At 42.7% G+C, this 15864-nt stretch overlaps 1 protein-coding gene across 1 annotated transcript in view; it reads left to right on the top strand.

Moving 5' to 3' along the window:
* The window catches only part of PRPF6 (pre-mRNA processing factor 6), a 206468-nt gene that overhangs the window by 107654 nt on the left and 82950 nt on the right, over window positions 1-15864 (top strand). Inside the window, exon 13 of the mRNA XM_078651660.1 lies at window positions 11149-11270. Within this exon, the coding sequence (XP_078507786.1) occupies window positions 11149-11270 (122 nt within the window). The remainder of the gene's footprint in view (window positions 1-11148; window positions 11271-15864) is intronic.

Genomic DNA, 15864 nt, shown 5'->3' with positions numbered 1-15864 from the left:
CCGAAGCGGTTAGAGGGGACGTTTTTCAGGTCCATCTCGATGTTTTGTCGAGAGAGCGTGTGCTTTTTTGCGATGTCGTTGGAGTTTAAACCGTGTGGCTCGTGCGACCGACAGATGTTGGTCACGGACCCTCCTATTGCCTGTTTGTGATGCCTTGGAGAATACCACGTCTCCGAGAAGTGCGGTTCCTCTCAGTGTCTTTGGCCAAAGGCATTGAGAGTGTGTCGGATGGAACTTCTGCCGCTGCACTTATCTGTGAAACTCGCAGCGTTGTTAGTCCTCACAGAAGTCCAGAGACTGGTCAAGGAGCGGTTCAGGTGAGGGATTGCCTCTGTCAACATCGAGGGATGCTCCAAAGCGCCGATGGTCGGTACATATGTTTATCTTGACACCTTCTTCCAACCTTCGGTTGTGGAACATTCACAGGAGTCCACCCGCACCACCCTAAATATCCTGGAGCCAGAGCGGCTGTAGCCCAAATGCAGGACTATTCGTTTTCCCTGCATAAGCTTTTTGGGCCTCAGTCTCCCTCTGGTGCACTTTCTGGACCTGGTAAGGTGAAATCAGACTGCAAAAGACACCCCTGCATCCAGAAGCCCTGCGCCCTGGAGAAGAGAGCCCGAGGTGCATCCACGGCCCCTACCCTCCAACTTACCTTTCCAGCTGTTGGTTCCTCCTTGAAGTCTTCCTGGACCAAGCCTGCAGCCAAAATCAGCAACTCCTGTTGAAAACAACAGGGTACCCGATGCCAAAACAGCACCATGCACCCGGCCGCCTCTGTGCCACTGTGAGTGCACCTTATGTGCTAAACTGAATCCCGCACACTACCACAAATGGATAGTAAGGTGCTATCTACTTTTACCTCTGCATATCTTTGGGGTTCCACTGGACTCTGAACACTGTACCTCATTTTGGTATAGTATATACAGAGCCAGCTTCCTACAGGGGAGTGCCAGGTTGGCACCAATGGGTCTCTTACCTAGGGTGTCTACACCCACTATTATGCCACCCTCCTGTGGGAAGGGGTGCATTGCCTTAGCCCTGATTGGATAAGTCCCGAAAAATGTGCTTCACTTTGCTTACTGCACCTGAGGGATGGAGTTGGCGAAGGGGGGCACACCTCCTACTCTTATTGAGTTTTTCCACTGGTTCTCCTGCCAAAAGTGGGGTTTTAAACATGAGGCTGCCATCTGCTGCTAGCAGCAGAGGCCGAATTTGCATTACAAAGGTGTCAAGGCCTTTGTAGCTTCCTTCTCAAGCACTGTGCTTATCTTGGGGGAGGAGGTGTGACACCTAAGCCCAGGATGTGCTTTCTTTATGGCCTCGAAGAGCTTCAGCAACATGTCTGGTGGTGGCAAGCTGGTTCAAGCCAGTCAGAGACCACAGTAGGTTTAGTGGGTTTTCAGGGGCACCTCTGAGGTGCCCTCTGGGTACATGTTTCAATAAATCCCACACTGGCATCAGTTTGAGCTATTGAGATGAGCTGTTTGGTACCAAACACTCCTGGATTCAGTAAAGCCATCATGGTCCTGGGGAACTCGAGTTGTCGAGTTTCCAGCCCATGTACTCTTTATGGCTTCACCGACACTTATTAAGAATAGACTTAAATATTGTAGGGGCCTATCTACTACTGCAGATATGCCCACACCTGAGACATAGTGTACCCTGCCTTAGGTCTTGGAAGACCTGCCATAGGAGTGACTTACCTACACCTTAGGCAGTGCTGCTTTGACATGGCATACAGGCAGTGTGCCATGTTGACTTTGTTGGTTTTCTCTGCACCAAGGCATGCAGACTGCAGTGGTAGTTTGCATGGCCTTGGTGTGGGGTCCCCAGGGGACCCTTTTCAATCCCAATGTCCTTGGTACTATTTACTCGAGACTTACATGGAGGTCTGAAGTTGTGCTAATTGTGGTACAGTTTTTAGGGAAAGAGCACTGGTACTGGGCACCTGGTGAGCAGAGACCCAGTACTCTACAGTCAAAGTTACATCAAAAGCCAAGCAAAAAAGATGGGGGGGAGGGGGTACTGCAACAGAACCCCACTTTCGTACAACACAATACTCGAGACAAAAAACAACTTGCAATAATTTACCAGCACCACATCATTAAACAACTTCAGATTTACCTTGCATCAATATAAATACCACAATACGAAAAAACTGACATAGAAAAAATGATGACTTTGTCAAAACAAATACCTTAGCCCACTCCTAGTACATGCTATACTGTGACCAGGGATAGACCTGCACGGCATACAGGACTTAGTGAGCCTGATAGCCTGTCAGTATCGGCTCCAAGACAAAGAAAATTGTTAAAAATTTATGGAGAAAAGAAATAACTCTAGAACCACAAGCCCCTCTTGGCCAAGCACAAGCTACACCTAATCTCCAGATCCAAATCTTTTCCCTAACTTCGGAATTGCACCCTGTTTCACACCCAGGGGCTCAGCGTACCATCTGTGTCACACTCAGCGGTCCAAGCGAGCAACACCTCTCACTTCTTTCATAGACCAGTAGTGTTAAGAACCCAGTAGCACTGAGAAAAACCCTTAAGACTAAAAAACAATATTGAGGTGCTGGCCTTATGTCACATCCAGGGCCAATGCATACTACACTGTGTGTCCCGCCAAGTGGTGAGGCCTCAACCCTGTATCACACGAGGGGACAAGCATACCATAAGTTTCACGTCCAGCGTTCCAAGTGGCAACCAATTTTCATCTTTCCTAGCGTGCCAACTATCAAAAAAAGGTTGCTTTCCGCGGGAACGCCGAAAAGGCTGCCTTACGACTACTCAGTTCGGACACATTAAATGGGTAATATGCCAGATTTCGGTCAGTGGAAAGACACTCAAGTGAAATATTTTCTCTGCTTCTTAGTTTGCCATATGCCAAATGCTGGGGACTAAGGATCAGATGTGGTCTCTTACCCACCAACAGCAACTTAAGGACAGAACTCCACCACACTATTCAGCAGAACTTCAAATAAATTGCTGTGTCTGCTCACCTTCCTTGCTGCGCAAATGTGAATCCGTCCGGGCGAGCCCTTTTCAGTCGGCTGCAGTCAGATCCGAGGTACCTATCTCTCCTGGCTGGCTCGCCAAAATGTTGCTTGAAGATGAATTTACCTTGAAAAACAAAAGACAAGAGGAGTTTGGCAAAACAGGAACAGTTGGTTGGTTTAATATAACACTTCGGCCGGGAGCACAGTTACAGAAGCGGGTCTGAGGACTGTCTCCAAATACAATCGATTTAAAAAAATGTTGGTAAACTTCTCTGGGTATCATACAGCGCTCCCAACGATCCTTTTTTGTAGAAGAATGCAGGCCTCGTCTGGGGAGTCGTAAATAAGGCCCCTGATAAGAAATGCAGGTGGGCCTTGACCTTGCATGGGCACAATGGGGGCCAGTAGGTATCGTGTCCAGATGTCCGGCATGAGAGTTAGGTGTTCACTGCATGTATTCTACGTGCTGTTCCCTGATTGGCTATGTGTTCCTTACTTCATGTGGCTTTATTGTGTTTTGGAAACAATCGCACCCCTCCGGTGATATGTGCTTTATTGAGCCACTTTCTGGGGACCATTGTGGTGTTGCTGTGTTCATCTGGGGGACTGACCTTAGTGTCTTGTTTACGCGTATGTCTGCCGGCTACGTGCCACCCCCACCCGTGGCCTGTCAATCAGTAACCCAGGCCTAGGTCGCAGAGCCTATGAGACCACATAATTCTGAATCGGGGTTGATGGAGAGTTTACATTGGGCAAATTTGCTAATAGTGATGCGATTTTGTTTGTGTATGCAAGTGTATCATTATGCATATAGACAATGATGATATCAATATTAACAAGGAAACTGCTGAACTAAAATTCTGCTAGTGTCCGACAGATTTGCTGCAAGGAAAATACTGATGATGGTGTTGGAGGAGTGAGCAAATGATAATTGAGTTACAGGATTTTTATGTCAGTCATAAAAGGATAATGTGTTTGGATGTGAAAACAGAGGACTGCAGTATTGTGTAGGAATCATCTGATCCCTCCACATTACTTTGGTAGACAAATATGAGAAGCAAGATGGCGGCCGCTACTGCAGCCATGTGAGGAGCTGCTCGTGTTCTCTCCGGAGATCTGACCCTGCCTGGTGTGAGCGTGGTGCTTGCTACCGTTCGTCTGTGAGCTGGGAGCTGGAGGCTACGCGGTCTTTACCGAGGCGCCAAGGAGAAAAGATCGATTTGTTCTCCGTTTGTTTTCATGCCGTTGGTCCGAGGTGTGGGATTGAGCTGCCTTTTCCCCGTTGGTCTGCGGGGGCTCAGGTGCTTCTGAGCGTCCGCGGCGTTTCAACCACGGCACTCCAACCGCGATTTACTGCAAAACTCGAGTCTGCTGTGAGGCGAGGCGAGGTGAGCAGCTGCGAGGCGTGTGGAGGATTCAGTGGAGGACTTAGCCTGGGTGTCTGTGCTGGCGGTGTGTTTTGTCTAGCTACATTGTTGCAAATTTCGTCTTGAAGGTACTGCCAGTGCTTCGGATACATTGTGAAGATCAAGGACGCGACTAAAGGCGTTATCAGCGGACAAACGGCTGTATTCCCAAATCGCTTGCAGCTAGTAACTGTAGTAGTTTTTCTTCCTGTTGCAACGCTTAATCAAAGACACCTTGGTGAGTGGAAAACACATTTTTTCTTTTGGAATCTGCTACATTGCGGTGCTTGAAAACTAAAAAGTATCGAACTCTCAGAGGTGATTTAAGTGACTGGAAAAAAATCCCTCCTATTCCTCCTGTTCTTATTTTTTTTTGTATATTATATATTATATGGGATATATCGCTACCATTTAACATGGCTCCCAAAGGCAGAGTAACAAAAAAAATACCACCAATTTAGCTAACTCCACAAGTGTTGCGAATTCTGCAAATGTCTCAAATGCTGCAAACAGTATTACAACAGTAGACCCAGAAAACCGCAATTCACAAACAAGTGGAGTTTCTAAAGAGCCTACAATACCTGAGTTATTTAAGAAGAAGCCTACAACTATCCCTAATAAAAGCACTACAATTGAAGTGTCTCCATCAAAGGCTACAGTACGCTCTAACCCCGATAAAACCAATCTAAACCAATTAGCTAAAACCGATGCTGCTTTAGCTCCAGCTGATGAAGATGTTGGTGTAAGAGGGGAAGTCAACGACGATGATGCAGTGTCTGATCTTTGCTTGGCTGTAGAGGGTGTTAGAGTTTCACCTAGACCGAATGACCTACAACAACAACATGATGCAGATTCCGTAGAATCTGGGGGCCAATTCTTTTCAATGTCTGATTTATCAGTTGCATCAGAAGGTGATCTTGAGGAGGAGCTCCTAAATGAGGAACACTCTCCGGTAAAAGATTGGGCGGAGGAGTGTAATCAAATTACAGAGGAAGACATGTTTGGCCCTGACTTTCTAACTAATGAAGGAGCTTCTAATACAGTCCGCAAGTTCATAGAGGAAAAATCTAAGGAGTATTTAACAGCAATGAGCCAACCTCAATGGGATGGGGCTGGTGTAAATAATGAATTTGATCATGAAAATTTTGAAATTCCTGAGTTATTAGAGGAAACTGAGGAGATCACCTTAAAGTCCATATATAAGTTACAGGCCTCAATGTACCGTATGATTCTAACTCACAGAGAAGAAACCAAGGCAGAGGGCCTTCGGACTCAGGGAGCAGTACGTAAACTTCAAAATGTTGTTCGACGATTGGTCAAGTCCAGTACGGACACTAACTTGAGAGTGCAAGAGACTGAAACACGTATATCGGCGGTAGAGGATGAGTTAACGCTACAAAAGAACTCAATCAAAGACTTGGACAGTACTAGGCAAGATGTGGACTGGAAGTTAACGGATTTAGAGAATCGTGCTCGACGCAATAATCTGCGTATCTTGGGAGTTGGGGAAAAGTCAGAAGGGAAAGACATTCGACACTTTGTAATAGACTTGTTCTCGGATGCTTTTCAGGATCTCACTGGATGGGACTGGGATAAGGAAATTATAAGAGCCCATCGGTTCCCATTTAATCAAAAAACAGATCAGGAAGGGAGGAACAAATATCCAAGAGCTATTCTCATCTGTGTGCAGAACTATCTTCTCCGCGAGATTCTTTATGATTTGGCAAGACCTTCTAAACCTAGAAAAGGTCTGGGGCACGAATTCTTTGTTAGACCAGATTTTTGTGCTGCAACTGTTCAACAACGTTGGAGACTAAAACAGCTTATGGCACCAATGCAAGCTAAGGGGGGTCAAACCTTCCTACTTAACCCTGCTAAACTTAAAATTGTGCATAAAGGAAGAACCTTATTTTTTGTATCGGAGATAAAGGCGCAACAATATTTAGAGACTATGTAATAAGTGTTATAGGAACAAGGTTATGTTCAACATTGCAGTTAGTTTGAATAGGCTGGCCCCCTTAGCATTATGCTTAGTTACTTAACTGCTCTCCCTTTTGTCTTTTCTAGTCCCAGATGCACTCTATTTTCTTTTGCTATTTTGCCGGGAGGGTCAGACCCGGGTGGAACTCACAGCTGATACTCACATACCATCAATGAGGGCAATAGCCCTTACGCTTCTGGTGGGGGGGTGGTGGGGGAAGGGAGGGGTGGGGGGGACAAAAGGGTTGGTGGGTGGGAAGAAGCTCTTCTTTTGGGGTGCAAGGTCATACAGCTGGAAGTATTTGTTTTTTGTTTAAGATTCATTTTAGGTAGAAATCGCATTTCGGCAGTTGTTGCTCATATGTTTGTGTTTAAGTCAAGTCATTTAAAAATGCTTTATAATGGCTAAATTATCGATATACTCTATCAACGTATGTGGTTTGAATGATAAAAGAAAAAGAGGTATATTGGCCCAGATGTTATTAACTATGCGGGTGGATGTAGCTTGCATTCAAGAGACCCACATTGCCTGGTCTAATAGAGGGACCCTAAGAGATCTTGGGTTGGAAGTGGTTGGGTGCTCTCGCCAGAGTTCTACAACACGAGGGGTCGCAATACTCAAGAGGCGTGGAATGGGGGAAGTTAAAAGAGTTAAAGAGGATTTATCTGGACGATGGGTGATTGCTGAACTTAAAGTTGGAGGACTAGTAGTAACCATATGTTCCTTGTATGGATCTATATTGGATGACTCTGGTGCACTTGATTTTTTAAGTGTAGAGCTTGCACAATGGTCACCCAATATTATTTTTTGTGGAGATTTTAATCTACATCTGGAAGAAACATTTGATATTCATAGTAGGATTCCATATAAGGGTAGGAAGAAGAAGGTATTTACAGCACTTAAAGGGATCATCGAAGAGTACAGACTAACTGATGTAGGCCATGAGAAAAGAGGAGGTATGTCTGGGCACACTTTTTTTTCTGCACCGCACCAAAGATTTTCTAGATTAGATTATTTTTTTGTATATAAGGGATTATATAATGATTTAGCACAAGTAGAATATGAGGTCCTTCCAAAAGTTATCTCAGACCATAATCCTTTAATACTCAAGTTTGTATTGAATATTGTTAATACTATCCGCTCATGGTCTTTTGACCGTAAACTACTGTATGATTCAGCCTATGTTGATCGCATGAATGCTTGGATTCCGGAATTCTTTCTTAATAATAAAGGCACTGCATCACCAGAAATAGTTTGGGATGCTTTCAAATGTGGGGTACGGGGTGAAACACTTAGCTACTCATTAAGCAAACAAAAAGAAATCCGAGTCCAGGTAACTTCTGAACTTAAAAATCTTAGATCTTTAGAGGTCCAACTTATGCAGTCATATAAGCGAGGATTACCTACGGAAACCATTATAAAGAAACTAGCAGCTCTAAAAAATATGATTTACCAACGTTTTGCTACAAAATTTGCACAACAAGTCACTGCATTCAGGACAGAGTTATATGAAGTTGGAGAAAATTCGGGCAAAATATTGGCAAAGAGGGCAAGACAGAAAGCAGCTTTTGCTAGCATCAACAAAATAGATAACCATTTAGGGATGACAGTTAGCAAAATGGAAGATATTCTGAGAGTCTTTAGTGATTTTTATTCCAAACTGTATGCGGACGATGATCGCCCTGATTGTTTAGATCAGATTAATCAATTTGTTGATCCAGTATTGAATACTATTCTATCTATTGAAGAGAAGGAGAAACTAGATCTACCATTCACTTGGGAGGAGATTGAACTCTCCCTAATGTCCCTAGCCTCAGGCAAAGCTGCGGGACCTGATGCTATTCCGTTAGAATTTTATAAACTTTTTAGGAATGCATTAAAAGCAGAATTATTGGATTTATGTTTAAACGCACAGCAAGGTAACTCCCCTCAATCATGGCACGATTCTATCATTACGGTGTTTCTTAAAAAAGGTAAACCTCCGCTATTACCCTCATCTTTTCGCCCTATTTCACTTATAAATTCGGATAGCAAATTTTTTTCTAAAATCTTAGCGGTTAGACTTTCTAATATTATTTCCCCTTTAGTCTCTAAATACCAACATGGGTTTATCCCAGCTAGAGATACCGCCGATCATATTCGACGTGTGATTTCCTTTTTGGATTGGTCCCAAGCAACTCGGTCTAATATTGGACTCGTATTTTTAGACGCTGAAAAAGCTTTTGACCGGGTTGCTTGGGATTATCTTTGGGAAATTCTGCTCAGGAAGGGATTAGGTCAGGGGATCATTAAAGCTTTGAAAACTTTGTATATTACCCCTAAAGCATATATTCGAATTAACGGACAATTATCTTCACCTTTATTAATCTCCAGGGGTACCCGTCAGGGATGTCCCTGTTCTCCCTTACTTTTTGCTTTTTATATTGACCCCCTAATCAATCGTTTTTTTTCGGAAGCCAATATCAAACCCATACATTTAGCTAATATTAACTATCGAGTCCTTGCTTATGCTGATGATATTGTGATTACTACTGCAGATGTCCAAACAGCCTTACCTATTATTGATCAGATTGCTAAACAGTTCGGGTTCTTTTCTGGTTATAAACTTAATTTGGAAAAGACTCAAGTTTTATGTTCAGGAGAAAACCCACCACCAAATATCCCTACCACTTCAGAAGTCACATATTTAGGAATTAAAATTTCGCTACCTATAGAAAAAATACCAGAGCGCAACTTAAACCCTATTATCACCCAAATTAACACCTCATTACAGCGTCTTGATCATTTACGGCTGTCCCTGTTTGGCCGAACCAACATCTTAAAAATGCTGGTTTTACCAAAGGTCTTATACCTATTCCGCACAATTCCTCTGGATTTCCAATTACATTCCTTCAAAAACTTAGAAAGAACCACATTTCGTTTTCTTTGGGGTTATAAACGTCATAGAAAAGCTGCTAAAAAAATGATTCTTAGCAAGGAATGCGGCGGATGGAATGTACCGTATTTTCTTTTTTATTACTTTTCTGCTGTCTTACAATACATCGGCCCCTTAATTCTGGGTGAAAGAATTGAACTTGCAGAATGTCAGACTCCATCAATTTACCAAATGATTTTGGGCGAGAAAGTTAAGGGTAGCTTTTTGAGAATAGTAGAACCCAGCTATTACAAAAAAAAACAAATATAAGACGCTGAAATCAGCTTTTGGAGTCTGGCAGAAAATTCGAAAACATATTAAATTAGTGAAATTAAATTTCTATACTCCTCTTATATCAACTGAGCTATTTCCAGAATTTTTTTTGATTTAATTATGTATAAGTGGCAGCAGAAAGGAACAAAGCACCTGGGTGATTTATTTTGTAATGGGCAAATGATTTCGTTTCAGGATTTAATGACCCACTTTTCTGTGGGAAGAAATGATTTTTTTAAATACCTACAACTTCGTAGCTTCCTACAGGGCCATCCTTCAATTCCACCGGTTAAAAATCCTTTATTAGAGCTTTTACAAAAAAAACCTTGGATAGGTGTTATATACTCAAGCTTAATGCATGAATACGGGGATGATTTAGGCCAATGTCAGACTAAATGGGCTAACAGTCTAGGTATAGTAGATGTCGATATTCTATTGTCAATTAAAATGGCTGCAGAATGTCTCATAACTGGGATGATGAAATCCCAACATTTTATGTGTATCCATAATCTTTATTATACTCCTAGAAAAGTAGTTAAATGGAGCACGTCGGTAGGCACGAATTGCAGCCGATGTGGATTGTATGCAGCCGATGAATTGCATATGTTTTTTCTTTGTCCTAAATTATCATTGCTGTTTCAACAAATCGAAACTTTGTTGTCTATTATATTGAAATGTAATATAAAGTTAACTAATGAACTAGTATTGCTTGGTATAGATCATACTGCTACCCGGCCCAGACCAATTTCTTATTTTCTTTTTCTATGCATGGCCGCAATTAGATCCTGTATTACCAAAGAATGGATTAGCCAGGATTCCCCCACGTTTTTCATGTGGCGGGAAAAATTACTATTTATGTTTAATATGGAATCTGCTATTTACAAACTCAAGGGGGTTAAAAAAAGAACCATGGGGGAAAAAATCTGGGCACCAATTGCCGAGTGGATCTAATTTTTATGTATTCTATATCTGTTTTTTCCATTTTGTACTCTGTTAAAAATTTATTATATAATTTGTTCTTCTTTTGAAGATACTCTGTTTTTTGCTTTTTTTTGTTATTTTATTAATATGCTTTGCTGTATTTCCTTGCAATAAAACAATAAAACTTAAAAAAAAAAAAAAAAAAGGTAGACAAATATGAGAAAGGTGCCTTGAGACCTGAAGGTCACAAATATTTTGGACCTTTTAGTGCAACTGTCATGGGGGTAAAGAAAACATGAGTAAAGTGATGAAATGAGTGAGGGTTGGTCTGGTTGTACATGCTGTATGGCCATTCCATATTGTGAAAACATTATAATTGAGCTTCACATCCATTTTGGATGATACAATCAGTGCAATTAGGAAGATATGAGAATTAGGGTGGCAACAGGAATGTATATATCACCATTGACAGTATGAGGATAACCCAACTCCAGTTAAACATATTGGGTGAAACCATTAAATACAACAATGGCTCCAAATGGGCAGAGCTGCTCTGGTCTGACCATATTGCTGATCTTGCAGTGAACGCTTCGATAATCAATCGCGCCCTGCTCCACATTGAGTTTTAACAGCACCCTTTGTACTTTTGCAGTGCGTTTCCCACAGTGCCCTTGAGTGTGCTCGAGCCATATATGCCCATTCCCTGCAAGTTTTTCCAAGTAAAAAAAGTGTGTGGTTGAGAGCAGCATACTTTGAGAAGAACCACGGCACCAGGTATGTTTTTCAAGCACTATGTACTAAGCTTTTTGTGACACTACACTGCACTGCTTTGGAATTTTTGGAATGAATCTGCCTGTCACTGTTTTTGGATAACAACACCTTACAAATACATTCAATTGCATATTATTGGAGTAAAAAAATAGCACAGTCATGCATGTTATTGAAATAGAGTTAAGTGGATGCATTGAATGGTACAGTCAGTGTCCTTTCTGCCTGTCTGGTCTGTCCATTGTTTATGAAGCCTCCGTATACATTCTCCTATTTTCTGTTCTGTTAATTTTAGATTTTTGCCTGCACCTCAAAAAGGGTGTGTTTTTTCCTTATTCTATCTTTCGCAAAGAACTTAAGAATCTTCAGGATGGATTACTGAGCAAGGTCCTTCTTTTGTTGTTCATTCATTAGTACATCATAAAAAAAGCAATACACAGGATTAGGTTGAGCAGAATAAGGATATAAGGAGATCACGTGTAGTTCAGTGCAAGTACTGTTGTAGTCAACTTCACATATGATACTTGAGATTGAATTCCACCCCTTCTGTAGGAACTTACCCCTTCTTGACATAGTTACCAACACTTTTTACCTGGTAACTGATGTGATTTCGATTGGAAGTGCATTGGGTTCCTGCTAACCAGGTCCTCAGTGCCAGAACTCTTTTTCCAAAACTCTACAATTGTTTCCCCCAATTGGCAAAACCTTTAGCACCCTCAGTAAGTCCTTAGTAAGTGGTACCCCTGGTACCTAGGGCCTGAGCTACTACTGAGGGCCCCTAAGGGCTGCACCACAAATTGTCACCCTAAAGGATCCCTCACCTAGCACATGCAAGGCTGCCATTGCAGGCTGCATGTCTTGGTGCGGACAAAAGTGAAAAGACGACATGTCACACAATCCTGTGTGCCATGTCCCCTACCATTGCAGGTAATATTTGTAAGTCACTCCTACAGCAGTCCTAACAGCCCTAAGGCATGGTGCTGAATATTACATGTGAGGACATACATGCCCCTGTGCTGGACAGTCCCATTACTGCCAGTACAAGTGACCAGGGAAGCCATTTAAAACATGTGCTAGATACTGGTGAAAACAAGTTCCATGGCTACATGATTGCTTCACTAAAGATAGGGATGTTTGGTATCAAACATCTCGTATTGATAAACCTACACCGATTCCAGTGTTGGATTTACCAATACATTCACACAGAGGGGCCCCCTGAAAACCTACAAGCTTCTGGTATGTTCACTGACTGGTTTCTGCCAGCCAGCCACCCAAGACACTGTTCTGACTTCCTAGGGTGAGAGCCTTTTGCTCTCAGGAGATCCAGAACAGAAGCCTGTCCTGGTTGACGGTGTCACACCCCCTCCCACGAGATGACCTACTGATCAGCCTTTCTAGCTCAGAAAGCTTCAAAGAGCTTTCGCCTTTGAAATGCAAATCTGGCTCTCCTCACAGTAGAGGTACCTGACTCCCTTTGTCCAGAGACCCTTCGGCACCTGGATAGGCTGTAAAATTAGCTGGTCATGTAGGCGTACCACCCCTGGGCTTAACTGAGGTGGACACAGCTTTTCAGAAGAGGCCATCTTTGTGTTGGCACACTTAGTAACTCTGGGACACGGTTATTCTCACTTCCCACAGGAAGTGGTCATATGAGGGGCAGAGTGACCTCAAGGGTCAGTTGCCCATTGGCTACTACCCTACACTCACCTGAAGAAAGGACATGAAGAGTTGCATCCTGCAAGAACTGAAGACCAAGGAACTGACCTGGCACCAACCCTGCCATCCTGCCTGCTGACTTCGACAATTGCGCCAAAAGTCGACATGTCCTGCAGCTATTGAATGCTTTCCCTCTAAGAATAAATAAAAGGTTTTCATTTGAGACACTGTGTGCGAGGTTTCAGGCGCTGATTGTCTCCCTGCAGACTGTTCTTTTCCATTGTGAACATGACAATCTGCCTAATGCCTCTCAGTGACATCAGTCTTATCTGTTAGGAGGTGAAGTTCCCATCCTTTCCCTTTCTCCAGTGGAGGTTTATCCTGCTACAGCAAGGCTCTCCTTTTTCCATAACCTCCCCTCCTGTATTGCTGGGTGCCACCTCACAGCGTTGGCCTACTGTTGAGCTCTATAGAGGTAAATTCAAAGACACTTTGACTAGTCTTATTGCTCCCTGCTATTGAAGTCCATGGAAATGAAGACAAACTAAGGTTACACTGCATCTGACCTAAATGGAAGTAGAACAACTTGAAATTTGAAAACGTCCACTCTTTGATTGGTTGAGGCTCTTTCTCTGTATCTCCAAAGTGGTATAGGTACTGGCCCTCTCAAACCAGTGACCTCTGCATCATCCTCACATTGAGGAGACCCGACATCTCACTTGTAAGGTAGAAACATTGTCAGGAGCAGAAACCGTGCTGTTGTAACTTGTAAGCGGTGGTGAGCTAAACTGTTCTATAAAAGAAGAAGCTGCCTGGCCACTGGAAAATTGGCACACGGACCACCTGACTGAAAATTTGTGGATGATGACTCAGGGAACCAAGACCACTATAAAGTCCCAGCTGGCCTTGGATTCCAAACCATGACCATAGACATGCATAGGTGTCATGACGCTGCATGGAGCCTTTGCTGTATCAACACAGTTGAGTCTGCATTATCCTGTCTCTACCCATATCTGCCCTGTTCTAGTTTAACAGGGATATGAAGCTGAAACATCCACACACCTTCTGCATCCTGTCTAGTCTAATTAGCTGAGTCAGCATCTTCATTGAGTCACTTAAGCCATCTTTCGAGCTCATAATGTTCAGATATCACAGTTCAAAGTCTGTGTTGCCCCTCCAATCCTGAAGTCCAGTTCCTAATTTGAAGCTGTTATAGTTTGGGGTTAATTGGCGACCCAGGTTTCCTTATGGGTCACCTCTACAAGAAAATGTTCACTGGGACTTGCCAATTATGGAATACATGTCTCTGAAGTTTAGTACTCCCGGGTCATGTCCTTATGGGTGCTGACAGAACTGTGACCCAACTGGATAGTGGTCATTGGATCCCTAGTAGCCTATCAAACTTGACTCATGAGGTACTTACCACTCCAATAACGTCGCCATCGATTTTGCTTGTGTATGTTTGGGTGATGCATTGTTGGTTGGAAGATGTTTTCCTCTTTTTTATAAGATACTCAGCAGCTGGAGCGTCTGCCTACTCTTTTGTTCATTGTTGTACCAAAAGTTGAGACCATTAAACCAGAGTTGCAGACATTTTATAGCAGAGTTACTACGGTACCCCCAATCAATTGAGACTTAGTTTATCAGCTGGATGGTAAATCCGAACACGCACAAGTCCTTCGAGTTCACCAAGCTCACTCCAGAAGGATAACATTGTCCATAGTGTCAGCGTCATACAAATTCTAGCTTTTACTGCAACATTTTTGCAAATGCATTCAGGGTGTTGTCCTTGCCCCCGACAGTGCTGGGATCTCCTGATTTTCTTCCTGTATCTTGATTTGAACTGTTGAGTTCAGTTTAACCTGTAAATGAAAGTGCACTTCTTAGAAAATATGTTACATAAACAGTGGTCCCTGCAGGAAGGATAAGGGAGAAGCAGTAAATATAGACATACAGTGAGATCTATATTGCGTTGTCCAGCCGGACAGGAATACTTTCAATATTGTGTGAATTTAGACAGGATCAATAAAGTGGAAAAACAAACTCTGCAACAAGAAAAAGAACAAGGGCTCATGCATTTCTTAATGCTTGGAAAAAGAATAATTAAATTGGCAAGCATAATTAAAGGCAAGCACCATAGCACAATTCAATGATACATATTATAGTGTCAAGTTATCAAAGAGTTGACAACGTTTCGATCCCATACATGGAATACCGGGCTCATCATCAGGACTTAGGGGCACATGCATCAATATTGCTTTTTGCGATTCCTTGATTGCAAAAAATAAGGAATCGCAATTAAGGAATTGCAAACAGCAGTGTATCAAGAAATCGCTAAAAAAAATAGTGATTTCTTAAAACTCCTTAATTGCGATTCTCTAATTGAGAATCGCAATTAAGGAATACCTCCCCATTTATTCCTATGGGCCTTGAGGCCCATAGGAATGAATGGGAAGACATTCTCAATTTGCGATTCTCCATTAGAGAATCGCAAATTGAGAATGCAATTTCAAGGGTGCAGGGGTGTCCAAAGGACACCCTGTTGCACCCCTGAAATCTGCCTATAAGTACATCTTGCACAAACACATGCCCCAAGGGCATGTGTGTGTGCAAAATGGAACTTTGAAAAATGCACTTTACCATGAAGGGCAACCTCATGGTAATTTGCTCCCCTTATTAGCGAAATCGCTAATTTTTTAAGTTTGATGCATTGCATTTAAGGAATCGCAATTTTGCGATTTCTTAAATTGCGAAAAGTACAAAAATTATGATGCATCCCAAAAGTTGAAATTGCATTCTCAAACGGTCGAATTTTGCGATTCGCACCATTTGCGAATGCAATTTACAATGATGCATGTGCCCCATAGTTACATGCCAGAGATGGATGCCAACTGCAGGGAATGGTTAGTCCCAAAGTGGAATCGGAGAAAGTAGGAGGCAAGTA

Source organism: Lissotriton helveticus, chromosome 7, assembly GCF_964261635.1.
Source record: "Lissotriton helveticus chromosome 7, aLisHel1.1, whole genome shotgun sequence".
NCBI lineage: Eukaryota > Metazoa > Chordata > Amphibia > Caudata > Salamandridae > Lissotriton > Lissotriton helveticus.
The sequence above is the reverse complement of the archived record's forward strand: the minus strand, read 5'-3'. Positions and strand labels throughout refer to the sequence as shown.